The sequence below is a fragment of the Myotis daubentonii genome, chromosome 9 (genome assembly GCF_963259705.1).
Source record: "Myotis daubentonii chromosome 9, mMyoDau2.1, whole genome shotgun sequence".
Classification (NCBI taxonomy): Eukaryota; Metazoa; Chordata; class Mammalia; order Chiroptera; family Vespertilionidae; genus Myotis; species Myotis daubentonii.
In genome coordinates this window covers 50,685,216-50,701,451 of record NC_081848.1, presented here as the reverse complement: position 1 = coordinate 50,701,451, position 16,236 = coordinate 50,685,216, and the positions used below count along the sequence as shown (strand labels likewise).

Below are 16,236 nucleotides of genomic sequence, written 5' to 3'. Positions count from 1 at the left end.
AACCACATGTACCTATTGATTGCTTGTAGATAAGCCTGATCAAAATTAAAATGTGCGGGAAGTATAGCATATACACAGTATTTCTAAGACTTACTATAAGAAAACAGCGTAAAATATCTCACAAATGACTTTTTAATATTGATCACATGTTGTAATCATAGTATTTTGGACATACAGGGTTAAAAATATTTTATTAAAATTAATTTCATCTGTTTCTTTTTATTTTTAAAATATGGCAACTAGAAAAATTTCAAAAATGAAATGTGTGGCTCTCTCATTATATTTCTATAAATGACATTTATGCAAAACAAAAACGTTATATCACTAGAAATAACAAAAACATTGTGCATGTTACCTATAAAATATGACTGCACCATCATCGCAGATATAAAGAGGCCAGACATTCAGGGTAGAAACTTTAGGATTCCAATCCAAATCCTGATGAATATCAAGGACAGAAATATCGCAGGGAAAGGTTCCTCTACCCTAAGGAGAATGAAGGAACAAACCAGGCCATTAGCCATGTTTAATGCCAACCAGTCACCCAATGCAAGCATTCGCAGGGCTTTACCTTGGCAAATTCAATATCTTCCAGAGGAATTCCACTGATTTCACAAAGCTATAAAAGAAAACATCATATGAGTTAATTTAAAATATAAATTTACTTTAAAAAGTTATTTTCCTTCATCCAACAAACATAGAAATAGCTGGATTTTTTTCAAAAAAGTAATATACATTTGATATAAAAAAATTAGAAAAAAAGGAGAAAGTGAAATTATTTTGTCTATCTGCTCTGCAAATGCCATGTCCTAGAAATATAAATTTAGTATATTCCTTCTAGGCCTTTTCCTTAGCATATATAAACTATATGAAAAAATTTCTAATACGGAAAACTTTACTTATAAAACATACCTATACAATACATTTATTTTATAAGAACAATTATTCTATTATAAGAATAGGATATGCAGTAATCACATTCTCGTCAACTGTTGAACTATTTTATTTCCAACTGACGTGGTCATTGAGCCTATTTTAAATTTTTCCCAGTTACACTGCTATACACTTCCATGAATATCCTGACCTATTTCTACAAATATTTTTGAACTGAGTTCTTAGATGTGGAACTGCATATGTGGAATGTTGATCATGCCCAACTGAACCATGAAAAAAATTATGTCAATTTAACCACTTAGCAAAGGTGTACAATATTTCCTGTTACCTTGATGACTTTAGGTATTCACCGACTTTCTAAATTTTCATCAATTATAAGAAGTAAAAATGCTGTTGTTTTAACTTGTATTTCTTCAACAAACTGCCTATTCATGTACTTTGCCATTTTAAAATTAGATTATTCATCTATTTCTTACTGATGTAGTGAGCTCCTTATAAATTACGGACATAATGTTTCATATATTATGTTTCAAATATTTTTTTCCTTTCTTATTTTTTAACTTTATCAGTTGTTTAAAAAATTTTTTTTGGCTGTGCAGAAGATTTAACTTTTATATATCTTTTTTTTTTTTTTTTTTTTTTTTAGCTTTTTGTATTATGCTTACAAATATCTTTCCCTCTCCAGGATTATAAAAATATTTTCATCTGGTATATTTATCACTTTATTAACTTTTTAATATAAATTTAATACATTTATGATTTATTTTTGTGTTTAGTGTAAAGTATCAAAATAATTTTTTCCCCCAAATGCCAGTTGTCCTAATATTGCTTCTAAATAATTCCACTCTTTTCCCAGAGATCCTTAGAACTCTTGCCTTTAAAATAAAAAATTCAGCCTGGCCGGCATGACTCTGGTTGAGCATCAACCTGTGAACTAGAAGGTCACAGTTCAATTCCCAGTCAGGGCAGATGCCTGGATTGCAGGCTTGATCCCCAGTATGGGGTGTGCAGGAGGCAGCCAATCAATGATTCTCTTTCATCATTGATGTTTCTATCTCTCTCTCCCTCTCTGAAATCAATAAAACTATATATATAAAAATAAATAAAATAAAATACATTCAAAAGAGACTTTCATTTAGATTCTCTACCAAATTTTACCTCCCTCTTCTTTTTCTTTCCTTTTCTTTATTTACATTACGATTCATAACGGTAGCAACATTACAGTTATGAAGTAGCAACGAAAATAATTTTATGGTTGGGTCACAACATGAGGAACTGTATTTAAAGGGCCAGAAGATTGAGAACCACTGACTTAGGAGAAAGTTGATCGAAATAACAGAAAGTGAGGGTCCATTTCTGAATGGCCAGAAGCCAATGTTATTTTTCAAGGCATCAAGAGCCTTAAGAAACAACTAGAATGTGTGATTCAAGGTGTCATAAAATGTGACAGAGACAAAGAAAGAAAGGTTGCTGTGTCAGTATCTGGCACTCACTTCCTAGGATACCTCTTAGGCAATATAGAGAAAAATACAAAATGTATATAGCTCATTTTGTTAAAAATGAACTTACCTTCTCTCGCAACTCATCAACACTACTGCTTTCCAACACAACCTCCTGGAAGGGATCCAACTTCATCTCAGAGGGCCGCCACCGTCTTGACAGAACTGCAAGCTGTGACATGGATTTCATCTTCTCCACCCCTATGAACATACAAGATTAGGCTAGCACAGTGTTTTCTCTAGAGTTTCTAATTCGACTTTTCCTATCCCTGACTAAACAAAAGGATTTACTTCAAGTGTTCCTCTTACAAAGTGGGCATATAAGAAACCAATTATCCCCAGGAGTGTTTGAGAATGAAATATTTACTCTCCCCTCCAGTCTCAGAAGATAACTCCTAACTCTTCTGCAAGCTCTGCTTCCACCAGTATTCCTAATCCCATTCTCTCCTGACTCCTGCTAAGCACTGCTCTACCAATTACTCTCTTCTCTGGTTCTCCGATCTTTGCTTCTCTATTGGCTACTATCCACAATCTAAAATCGTAATCACATCATCTTCACTCTACCTCCTTTATTTACTCAAGCTGTCATTACTTCTTCTCTTTAAATTTATACCCCCAAAATTTACTGTTTTCTCAAAACCCAGCTCAATTGTTACCTTTCCCTCTGGTACATATAAGAACAAATTGTATTGATTTGGTCCTTAGTACCTATCATTTTGGAATTATAGGTTTCAAGTTCTGGTTCACCCACAGACTATGTACATCTGGAAGGCCAACTAGTTGCTTATTCATTTTTGTAGCACCAAGAATTAGCAATGCCTGGAAAATTACAGGTTAATAAATGCTTCTTAGATTTAATTCTACGACTTACTTCTTACCCAACTATTTGATGCTAAAATATATATTGGAATGATACTGATGCAGGCACCCACCATTCAGTAACATTTTCTGGCTAACCCATCTTTGCTAATACATAATCAATCCTTCTTAGGAAGGGTGACTTTTGCATTCTTTATGATCTCTTCCTGGCCTACCCAGACACGGTAATTATTCTCTCAGGCCTCAGACACTCAGAGAAGAAATAACATCCTGAAACACTTCCTTACACGCATCAGCATACAGTATCCTGATTTTTCCTGATCTCCCCATAACTTGTCATTTAATCAAAATTTCAACCATTAAAATTTAAACCAAATTAGACCTGAAATAGGTGAAGTGTTAGTATTACTGAGCCTTCTGAAAACTATCACAATCATATATAGAAACATTCAGAACTTATATTTTAATTTCTATGGGAAAACAAAGAAAATTAAAATCTTTCTAAGTGACAGCAAAGTCACAAAAGACTATATATGGAAAACCCGTTGCTTCTCTTGATATAATCTCCTAAAAGCCAACTTTCCTCCCACTACTTCCTCTGAAAAATAAATATACCAATGTTGATAACATCAGGAGGTATGACAAACATAAGTACCTCCTCTAGGTAACTGTTATGGATTGAATTGGCCCCCCTCCCAAATACTTAGTGAAGTCTTAATACCCCAGTATCTCAGAATGTGACCTTATTTGGAAATAGGGTCATTACAGAGGTAATCAAGTTAAAATCAGATCATTAGTGTAAGCCTTAAAGTGACTAGTGTCTTTATACTATAGGGAAATTTTGGTAGAAATAAATAAGCCCACAGGGAGAACATCATGTGAAGATGAAGGCAGAGATTAGGATGATACATCTACAAGGCAAGGAGCACCAAAGACTGCCAGCAAATCGCCATAAGCTAGGAAAGGAGCATGGAACAAATTCGCCCTCAGAAGGAACCAACGCTACCGACACCTTGATCTCGGACTTCCAGCCTCCAAAACTGGGAGGCAGTACATTTCTGTTGTTTAAACCACCCCTTTGTGGTACTTTATTAAGAAAGCCTAGGAAACAGATCATTTTTCTCTAAATCTCTGATGAATTATCAAAACAAAATAAGCCATAACGAAAAAAGAAACTAACAAACATGACTAAGAAAATATTTTAAAAATTTTCTATAAAAAGTACCAAAAATACAATCTTGAAATTGCAACTTCCCTGTAAGAAGGAATATTTTAAAAAATCAGAGCACAAAGGGAACATTTAAAGGCAAACGAGAGCTAGAGAAAAGATAGAAGAAACTCATTATTTGATTAAAAAAACTATCTATAGCCTTCTATTAATTATAGAGCATTTACAAGTTATTTTCCTCCCACAAAAATATTGGTAATACCATCAAGAACTTCAAGAAAAACCTCCCAGTTGCTGGAAATATTAATATCTTCTTCATATATATGGTAATCCAAAAAGACAGTGCCAGGATTCTTCCATGTTTTTTTCCTTAGACGAAACCTACAAATGTGATATGACATTTTAAAGGACTATAATTTGAAATTCTTAATTTAAAAAAATGACATAAATCTGACATCAAGGAAAATTAATTATGCTTAAGTCAAATGGTTATTTATTAAAATTTGGGGAAAATAAAATAAAATGGTCCCAATACTTCAGATTTAGTAGTATTCTACAAAGGAAATTTAAATACAACTCTAGCACTTTTGCTTAGTTCTATTAAACTAATTTGCAGTGCTAAAATTCTGAATACTATAGGAATTTTTAATTCTTCTAATTTTAGAAAATCACACCAATCCATATAATCTGACACACATTCTTTCTTCAAGTCACTAATGACACTGTGTTTTTACTTTACCTGTCAATACTGAGCTCTAAACCACATTGCTCCCTGAGTTGAGGAATTAATTCCTCTTTTGATTGCCGTACAGTCATTCCTTTAGCAAACACAGCATCTAGCAGAAACTTGCATGGCTAGAAACATAAATAATTAGAGCTTGAGCTATACATTAAAATAAGATTAACAAGACATTTTATTTGCACTTTATACTGTGACAATTATGGGCCTCAGTTTAGGTGTCTAAGATATCTTCCTAGGTTCAAATCTTGGCTCCACTAGTTATTAACTTAGTTATCTTGAGTAAATTTACTTAATATTCCTGTGTCTCAGAGTTCTCATCTATAAAACTGGGGACAGTATCTTCCTCACTAAGTCACTGTAAAGATTAAGATAACAAATTCATATTTCCCTTTTTGTATTAAAGTGATGATAATTTTGAATATAAAAAGAATCACTTTATGCACTAAAATAAGAGAAATACATACTAATTCTCCAAGTAACATTCATTCATTGTCTCAAAAGAGACATAATATCCACAAGACCCGAACTTGGAAGAAACATATAAAGTCAAAATGATTGTAATGGATCACATGTAAGAGATATGGTTGGTGCCCAATAAAATGTTTGTTGAATGAATAAAGTTATTTCATGAAAAATTTATCCTCTTATGTATTTTTCACATTTGTCTAGGTCCCCAATAAGATATAAACATGAAAATAGGATCTTTGCCTTATTTTTCTGGTTATGTATTATAGGAACTAAAATATTTTATTGATTACTCCCTAAAAACATGGCCTGGTTAGAACCTTAATCCACCATTTGCAAGTTGTATGACTTTGTCAAGTTACTCAACTTCTCTGCCTCGGTTTCTTCATCTATAAAACGGGAATAACATATAGTAGTTATAGACTTAAAAGATTTAATACTTGTTAATACTTGTAAGCCCTTAGAGTGCATAATAAACACTAGATAAATGCTTGTTAAATATAAAATGATGCTCTGAACACAAAAAGAACCTATAAACTCTACAGGTAAAGTGCTATCCACCAGTAGCATTATACAAGCATTCCCAGAAAACAAAATACCCTTTGAAAAGCAGGAAATTTTTGCCTCACTCCAACGTTCGTAGCAACACTTTAGAGCAGAGGCACAACAAAAAATGACCTGACAGCAACATTCATCCCCTGCCTGCTTTTATAAAAAAAATATTAGTGGGACAGAGCCACTTGCATTAGTTTTACATATATTCTATGTCTGCTTTCGTGCTACAATGGCAGAACTGAGTAGCTATGACAGAGGCAGTATGGCCTGCACAACTAAAAGACATCCTAGAAAAAGTCTGCCCGCTTCTGCTTTAAAGAGATAAAAAGAAATGACTAGTAATAAAATTTCTGCATTGTATGTTTTTAATAACTAATAAAAGTGACCTATCTTGCTCTTAAGGGTATTACTTACCTCTTGTTCATTGACCAGGAGCTGGTACACTTTAACTCTGTATTCTCCTTTTTTAAGTGCTCTCCCCAGTCTAATTGTAATCTATAAATTAAAAACATGTTTTAGATGTACTTTCTCAGCAGAACAAACAATCCATTCTCACCCACTGTTTAGCTTGTTTTCCCAAATTCTCTAGATAATGGGCTCTGAGAACAGATATATCTTTTACGTCTGATTCCCCAGCACCTAGAACATTAACTGACACAGCTAATATTTAACATTTAAAGGATGAACGAAAAAGCACCCAACAACAAATAACCACTAAACATCAAATTATCCATTTAGGGTGTCTAGTTCACCTTACTTGGATGTAGTACAAGATGTTTTCTTTTCTATCATTTACAATACTCTTATTATTGAAAATTATTTTAATCAACCTTATTGTCCTCTGAAAATGATGAAAGTGTCTCATTCAGTCGAACGCTCTCAAACTCTTGATTGCTGGCATATACTCGAAAGACCTTGAAGTGAGAGGACAAAACTCCAACAAAGGGCTCTAAATGTTGTTTGAAAGCAGCCAGGGTAATTCTTTTATCAACATGCACCATCAACCCTAAGCACACAAAAAACAAAACATAAACAAAATTGTAAAAGTAACCTCTCAGGTTACAAATAGAACAGATCGTATACTTTTTATTGTACTGTAAGCAGGAAAAAGCACACTTTTCAATTATTTGACTTTTAGCTAATATAAAACATTAGATGGATAAAATACATGGACACTGAGTATATGATAGGTTAATCTGACAGCTTTAAATGTTCTGATATATTTAAGTGCTTATTTCAGCTGTTGAATTAAACACACATGTCCAGGAATTCTTTCCAAATAGACATATTTCTAGATCTACACAGTAAAGTGTGGGCTCTGGCTGGGTTCCAACCCTATCTCTTCTGCTTCCCTGATATGGAGCAAGCTGTCAGCCTTCGTACCACCATTTCTTCATTTGAAAAATAAAGATAATAATAGATGATAATAGTACCTACCTCATAGCTTTACAGTGAATTCAATGAGGTAGTATCGTTATCATGCTTTGAGCACAGTGCCACATATATAGTAACTGCCTCTCCCGTGCTTCCCCACAATTTCTAACCTTTGCCTAAAGAGAAACTAGTTTTAATTTCTCCAATGCTCTTGCAGGGTTGAAAATGGTAAAAAAGCACAGTAGCTACTGGCTAATTTTTTTACTATGACATGAGGAAAGTAAGGAGCAGTGGTAGTAGTTATGAGGTGGTAGAAGACACACTAGGCCTACAATCAGAAAACCCGAGTTTGATCCCAGTAGTGTGACCTACTAGCTCTGTGACTTCAGGCAAACTATTTAACCTATTTGAGCCAGTTTCCTCATCGGTGAAAAGCATCTACATCAATTTTATGCAGCTAGTAAGAACTAAATGAGATAATGTAAGTCAATGAGCCTTACGAGAGAAAAAAAAAACTCCATAGAAATTTAAAGCATTATTATAATAGAGTTTCTCTGTCTCCATTTAAGTCCACCAATTCACATTTTCTCACTTCGGTTTCTGCAAGTTGTATGTGTAAATGTCATGTTTCCAGTGCTATTTGGACCTACTTAGTTAAAAAAACAAAAGCACCTATCCTTTCTCTGACTTTTTCAATTAGTTATGTACTTTTTAGGGTGTTGGAAGGGAGTTGTTTGCATTGGGGGATGGAGGAAAGGGAAGAGAAACAAAAATTTTTCTGGGCATTGAGTACATTTGAGTAAAGCATTTTTTAAAGTGTCCTTTTAATTTTTTTGTATATTATTTACTTTGTAAACTATTTCATAATGCTTTATTTAGTATTTTTATAATTATTTCCCTTTTAAAATACTCTTTTTTAAAAATAACATCTTAACCAGAGTTCTGACATCATTACTGTCAAAGGTCTAATGTGTTTCACAGGTCTAAGAATGCTGTTCCCTATTCACTATAACTGCATCGAAAGTGAAAACTAAGGTCATAGGAATAGTCTTATAATCCAGGAAGTTACAGGTGGTCTTAGAACAAAGTACCTAACTCTTAGCTAATTTTTTAAACTAAAAGTTTAAATACAGAGTATAAATTGATACTGTTTAAAGGATCTTTTTCCTTTTTAAGTACATACATTTATGTCCTTCCCCAGAACCTTCATCTGTAGCATACGGTTCTGCTTTGAAATACATGTACTGTATTTCTCCCCTACTCTTGCCACTTTCGTCATATTCACTATCAGTTCCAGAGTCTTCTTCTGCTGTATCCCATGTCTCTTTTTTTCCTTCATTTGCTTTAGTTCTTCTACTACTCGTGATGCTATGAGTGTCAAGTCCATTAGCCAAAGGGATTTGAGCATTATCTGCATTGCACAAAGTGTCACTGCTATGACTAGAGCTAAGAATATCACTGTCCACTGAACTTGTACTCCGGTCATTATTCACATCCGAGTCTGATCGTTCTTCAGACTGAAAATTTTCAGGATCAGACGTCTGAAGATGCTGTTCGAGTTCTCTATTATCCACCGATGTAGAGTCTCTCTCATTAAGAGGTGATTCAATGTTTTCAAAGTCACTTGTCTCAGTACTTTTGCTGCTGTCCCCATTATCTCCATCTTGCTGCTGCTGCAGTGACAAGCTTTTGAGTTTCTCAGTGCTTTCTTCTAGAATAGCTTCCACAGACTTTAGGTTCCCCACAGGTCCTTTGACTCTTTCACAATCATCATCCACATTACCAGAATCACCCCCCGCTTTCTGGTATGCTGTCCTTTTGGAATAAGATCCTGGGGATTGCTCAGGTAGCAAAACAAATAATCTGATTGTATTTGCATGCCGATCCAGGAGTTTCCACAAATGAGAATCGGTAAAGGCCATCTGGTAATCCAAAGTTTCAGAACTTTCAACAAACACCTAAATATTAAGTCAAAAGAGTTATACTGCATCATTAGTTATAATGCATCATTAATTTTAGTGACATTCTCATTCATCATATCATGTCAATACCAGACAGTGCATACATAATAAGTGATACATTTTGGGATGATAATGCTTCTAAAAGACATATGCATGGTTTTTGGGATTATACAAAATAAATATTGTTCATATGTATTTACAATTAGCTATAAAACTGTGCTAAGATAAGAGATGGACACACAAATGCAGGTATCTTATTTATTGGGTTGTCCATTTTCAGGAAATTTCTGTATCCATATCTTGCTCTTTAGGAAATCAAAGCTTAGCATGAATATAGATAGAGGAACATGTATAAAGCTATCTTGGGAATGCAAGGCCAAAATCCAGATTATAGAAAAAAAATCTAATCGACAAATGATTTGATTCTATAGCAAATTAATTGCAAGGAAACAATAAAAAAATATACAGGGAAATCTTTAGATTAAAATAGACTTGAGAGAGATATTATGGACTTTATTTGAATCCTGATTTGAACAGACAAATCCTATGGAAAAAAAACTGCTATAAGATAATCAGGGAAATTTGAATACTTACTAGATATATATTGGTTGATAAGAAGACATTTCTGTTAATTTTTTAGGTGTAATAATGTAAATATAGTTATGTTTTTAAAAAGAGTTCTCATCTTTTAAAGATATATGTTTGGATTACTTAGATGAAATGATACGATGCTAGGGATATTTTTTAAATAATCTGGAAAAAGTAGGTAGTTGAATATAGATGAAATGAAAATTGATAATTATAGAAGCTAGGTGATGAGTACCTGGGGTTCATTACACTATTCTCTCTACTTTTATGTATGCTTGAAATTTTCCATAGTAAAGCTTAGAAAACAAAATGCACATATATAAATTGGCAATTATGAATAGTGTTTTGAGTTTTGCATAAAAATATAACTATTATTCAATAAATGTTACACATCAGTTAATCATTTAAAGAAAAGAAAAATAGATCTCTCCCACTCCTTACCCTAAACCAATATTAAGGTGGATTAGAACTTTTAATGTTACACACAAATACACCACACAAAAGTATTAAAAGAAAATACAGGTAAATAAAAATTACAATTGGGTTAATCAATAATACTAAAAATGGTTAAATGAGATAAAAAATCAAGAAAAATGAGCCTGAAAAAGGTGATAAATGAAAATGACAAACAAGGAAACTTGAATACAATTTATCCAGAGGAAACCAATGGCGTTAGAAACAAATACATAGGAAAAATGATAAATAATGAAATGCATAGTGACATCAAGAGATAAAACAAAAGCATCAATATGAACTTTCTCATTTTTAACAGAGATAAATGAGTAAGCAAAGAGTGAAGCCAATATGATAATTTTCTCTCTACTAGGCATGCCTCTGACTTTCACAATGAAGTACGTACTACTTTATGGGAGAAGCTCAAGAATGAATAAAATTCAGAGGACATAATCATTGTGGACAAAAATAGTCATGAAGGCTTCATCAAAGAGGAAGAACTAATCGGGGGCTTGAAAAAATGTAGAGAGAAGAGAAAGAACATTCCAGGTGGGCGAAGCTCATGATCAAGGCAAAAAGAAGAATCAGCAAGACTAATTCAAAGGACAGAAAGAAGTCAAATCTGACTACAAAGGATATCACTAGAGGTTGAGCTTATAATATTAAAACTTAATTTCATTTGCTATTACCAGCATAAAAAATAATAATGAAAAAATAAGAGATACCTTGTTACTTCTAAAAAAACCTTCGGCCTTCAGGGTTTTACTAGGCACAGTGAGAAGACGCAAATCATTGTAGCAGCGTTCCAGCACTATTCTCATTGTTTCAGCAGGTAAATGGATAGCCTATAATGAAAGCAATTTAATTTAAAAAATACTCTTTCTGCTTAACTTAGAAATATGAGAAAACAAGACAATGCTGAGTTCTTAAAAACAGCAGAAAGAAAATTAAGAGAAAAATAATCTTGGTAGATATTAACATCTTTTAAAAGAATCTATGGAAAATTACTAGTCTCATCCATTACTTAGTCTATAAATTAGGAGAACAAAGGATACCTTATAAATGCATGTTCTGAAACTATTTTAAAGGTTAATGATTTTTCACTAAAAATTCTATTCCTCTCAAACTCACAAAGTAAATAAAGAAAATTGAATCCCAAGAAATAAAATAACTGACTCTTTGAGAGCTGACATAAAATCAACACCTTTTTGGTTCAACTTTTTTTTAAAAAATGTATTTTTATTGATTTCAGACATGAAGTGCCAGGGTTCTTATCCCAGCATCAAGAAGGGTTCAGGAATCTGGAAAAGGCGCTGTGCGTAGATGACATAGGAATCCAGAGACTAATAAAGAGTCCGGAGATGAAATATAATTTTGAAAGGCATTGGGGGTCAGAGGACCTTTAGCTAAAGGAACTGAAGACTACCTCCTTGTCTAGGACCCTTGCTTTTATTAAACACAATTTGTCCTAAGGCAAGGTGGAGATAATACACTTCAAAGGGTAAGGTTTCAAAGGGTACAGAAGCATTGTCAGTTTGGGGGAATTGGTCTACGGCTGTTCAGGTGTTTGGCCAGTAGGAGGCAATAACATGTAGATGAAGATGTCCTTTAACTGTCCGGCAGCCACAATCAGTTTCCTATTCAGGTTTGGGGAAATGCCTTTAGCTATTCCAACAGGTGACTATGTGTGACTCAACCCTGTTGAGTCCCCAAGTCTCATCAACCTTTTGATGAAACTCTTGAAATTATGACATGCTGGAATTGGTTCCCGGCAAGGAAGGGAGAGGGAGAGAGATAGAAACATCAATGAAGAGAGAGAATCATTGATTGGCTGCCTCCTGCACGCCCCCTCCTGGGGATTGAGCCTGCAACCCAGGCATGTGCCCTTGACTGGAATGGAACCTAGGACCCTTCAGTCCACAGGCCAAAGCTCTATCCACTGAGCCAAACCAGCTATGGCTTGTTTGACTTCTTGACTTTTGATGGGTTCTTTTCTATTCTGTGAATAGTTAATAGTTTTACTAAATCAATTTTTTTCTGTGTAAAACGAGATTTAATAAATTAGGTAAAATTTAAAGTTATTTTAGAATTCCATATCCTTAATTTTTGATGTTATTTTATGAATTTCACATGAACAGATCAAAATAATTTACATTTTAAAAAATATAACTGGTTTTTAATACAACAAATGATAACAATTCTTAGGCAGTCTAGTTTAAACACTGTATTTCTTGGCACAATGTTTTGTGACTGCTTTATCCTCTATAAACATATTTTTCCCCAGAAAATTATTAACTTCTTAAAGAAAGGGAATGTTGTGTGTTTCTTTTGTATTCTACTTCAGTGCTTATACTTTAAACTGTAATGACAGAGCAATTACAGTAATGTAGTCTTTTATGAGCAATTTAATAATTAAATATGGCTTTACAATATGATTGGTTTTCTTTGTTACTCTGAAAAAATGTTAGAAGTCATTGTTTTTTAACATAATATTTAAAATCCAGCTTTTATATATAACTTTACAATTTTTTTTCACAAAGCACTTGTTTGTTTAATTAACATTTACAACAACCTGTTAAACGAAACCCCAGGTGAAATAAAAGACAAGGTTAATATAAGATGAATGACTGAAAACTGAACTCAACTTCTTTACTTGTGACTGCTATACAATTTCCACTACACCAAGGGATCTTAACTTGGGGTTTAGAAACACTGCAAAATTTTGCCTGTGTTTGTGTGCTCAGTGGTTGATAGAGTACAGGAGACTTGAAAGGATAATAAGTATTTCTCTGCAATGAACTAGTAGTTTTGTTTTTTTGTCCAAGGAAATGTGAACATTTTCATCATCATGTTTTTAAACTCAGAAATTCTGAATGAGCTTATGTTCTTTATCATTAACTCATCTAATGTGGCCAATATTTACTCCATCACCTTCCCCAACCTTATTCTTTTATTTCTATTAATATAATACTACCTTTGTGATTACCCAAGTTTAAAACTCCTCAGGTCATCTGTGCTCCTGCCTTAGTCCAACATTTACCAATCACAAATCCTACTTCTATTTATATTATTATTAAAATCTATACCTTTTCGAATTTCTAGTCAGATGCCATCACCTGAATTATTTCAACAACTGCCTCTTCTACATTCCCGACACCTCTCTCAACCTATTTGGAATACTAGTCTAATGTGGGCAGACTTAACATTCTATAGCAGAGCTCATCACATCAATGTTATACTTAGAAAAAGAAACCAAAAAATCTACTTTCTATTGCCTACATCAGATAGAACCCAAACTTTATGTTTACTATTTAAAAACCCTCCATAAGCCCTAGCTGGTTTGGCTCAGGGGATAGAGCGTCAACCTTCGGACTAAAGAGTCTCAGGTTCGATTCCAGTCAAGGGCACATGCCCAGGTTGCGGGCTTGATCCCCAGTAGGGGACATGCAGGAGGCAGCCAATCAATGATTCTCTCTCATTATTGATGTTTCTATCTCTCTCTCCTTTCTCTCCACCAAACCAGTATTATATGAAATGCTGAACGGTATCCTTTAAGAAGAGGAAGAAGGAGAAAAAGGTAAAGATAAAAATTATAAACAACAAGTACATATGTATCAACAAGTGAATCTAAAAATCAAGTGAATAAAAAATCTGATGAACAGAATAAACTGGTGAATATAATAGAATCAGGGGCATAGAAAGGGAGTGGACTGACAATTCTTGGGGGGAAAGGGGTGTGGGGGGTGCAGGAAGAGACTGGACAAAAATCGTACACCTATGGATGAGGACAGTGGGGGAGGTAAGGGCAGAGGGTGGGGTGGGAACCGGGTTGAGGGGAGCTATGGGGGGAAAAAGAGGAACAACTGTAATAATCTGAACAATAAAGATTTAATTAAAAAATATATATATATTAGAGGCCCGGTGCACAAAAATTTGTGTACTCGGGGGTGGGGGTGGGGGTTCCCTTCAGCCCAGCCTGTCCCCTCTCGCAGTCTGGGACCCCTCGGGGGATGACCACCTGCTGGCTTAGGCCTGCTCCTTGGGGTATTGGGCCTAAGATGGCAGTCAGACATCCCTCTGGCAGCCTGGCAGCCCGGCAGCCCTCGGGGGATGTCCACTGGCCAGAGGCTCCCACCACCACTGCTGTACTGGAAGCCATCAGCCTGGCTTGGGGCTGAGCAGAGCTCCCCCATGTGGGAGCAACTGACCACCAGAGGGCAGCTCCTGCATTGAGCGTCTGCCCCCTGGTGGTCAATGTGTGTCATAGTGACCAGTCATTCTCAGTCTTTCTGCTGTTAGGGTCAGTTTGCATATTACCTTTTTACTATATAGGATAGAAGCCTGGTGCACGGGTGGGGGCTGGCTGGTTTGCCCTGAAGGGTGTCCCAGATCAGGGTGGGGGTCCCGCTTGGGTGCCTGGCCAGCCTGGGTGAGGGGCTGATGGCCGTTTTCAGGCTGGCCGACTGAAGCTCCCAGCCTCTCCTTTTTTCTTTTGTTTTTTTTTTTTTCCTGGGATTTATTTACCTTCTATAATTGAAACATTGTTCCCGTCACTGGCGCTCCCAGCTCTGAGGCTGCAGCCGGCTGAAAGCAGGTATCTGGGGTTTGTTTAGGTTCTATAATTGAAACATTGCTGCTTTTGGACTCAGAGCCGGGCTGTGGCAGGCAGGGAACCTTGGCTTCCTCCATCACTGGAGCAAGCCTCATGTTCGCTTCAGCTGCATGGCTGCCAGCCGCCATCTTTGTTGGCAGTTAATTTGCATATTGCCCTGATTAGCCAATGGGAAGCGTAGCGGAGGTACAGTTAATTACCCTTTTTGTCTTTTATTAGATAGGATATTTAAAAAATAAAATAAAAACCCTGCATGAAATAACTGAACTTACATTTTTAGGCATGTATTTTACAATGATCCATCCAAACACACATGTCATTGTTTACATACTTGCCTCACACTTTCTTACCTTGATACTTTGGTCAATCTGTTTTTTCTATTTGAAGTGTCCCTCTGTCCTAACTATAGTTGTCTCCTAGCTATAAATACTAGCTCCCTAAAGTAAATACTGATTCCTATATCTTACTCATAACTATATCACAAAGTGCTCTGTACAGAGCAGGCACTCAACAATAGTCACTAACCAATTTTAAAACTTACCTTTGAAATAAGTTGTTTGAACTCTGTAACTGTTTGATTTAAGTAAGCACGAACAGTGACAGGTGCAGCTACAGATTCTGCCTTTAGATCAACAACATGAACTTTCACCATCACTTCTGTCACATTTGGAAAAAATAAAACATAAGTGGAGGTTATTTTTTAAAATGTATTTCACATGAATAATGAATTTTTACTATGTTTCTAATAAATGGTAAAGATAACATTTGTTCTAGTTATCAAAATGGTAGATATATAATGTTATACATGTATAACACATGTTAAAACTTCTTTCACAATTTGTCACTTTACAAGCAAACATATAAAAAGATATAGAAAAGAGCCTAATAAGAGTTCTAGATCTCTTTTAAAAAATGACAAAAGTAAAAATGTGGTTTTTAAAAATACATGCTTTGTTTCCTTATAAAACATAACAACACTGTCAAATTTATTAAGTATATTAAAGTATATGTCCAAATTTCCAAAATACAGACCCAAACCACAACACTAAATAAATATAAATAACTAGAAAATGCAAAACAAATAGTAAAGGGGACACAGCAGCCCC

The 16,236-nt window shown here is 34.8% G+C and overlaps 1 protein-coding gene across 7 annotated transcripts in view; it reads right to left on the bottom strand.

Annotated features, from left to right (window-relative positions):
- The window catches only part of USP47 (ubiquitin specific peptidase 47), a 99,078-nt gene that overhangs the window by 1,903 nt on the left and 80,939 nt on the right, over positions 1 to 16,236 (bottom strand). For 6 of the 7 annotated variants that reach the window (XM_059708921.1, XM_059708925.1, XM_059708923.1 and 3 more), the window contains 10 exons: positions 15,672 to 15,787; positions 11,244 to 11,363; positions 8,700 to 9,474; positions 6,973 to 7,148; positions 6,557 to 6,637; positions 5,120 to 5,235; positions 4,643 to 4,761; positions 2,464 to 2,594; positions 572 to 619; positions 356 to 486 (listed from right to left, as the gene is read on the bottom strand). In XM_059708921.1, the coding sequence (XP_059564904.1) occupies positions 356 to 486; positions 572 to 619; positions 2,464 to 2,594; positions 4,643 to 4,761; positions 5,120 to 5,235; positions 6,557 to 6,637; positions 6,973 to 7,148; positions 8,700 to 9,474; positions 11,244 to 11,363; positions 15,672 to 15,787 (1,813 nt within the window). The remainder of the gene's footprint in view (positions 1 to 355; positions 487 to 571; positions 620 to 2,463; positions 2,595 to 4,642; positions 4,762 to 5,119; positions 5,236 to 6,556; positions 6,638 to 6,972; positions 7,149 to 8,699; positions 9,475 to 11,243; positions 11,364 to 15,671; positions 15,788 to 16,236) is intronic. The other variant, XM_059708924.1, reaches the window with a different exon arrangement.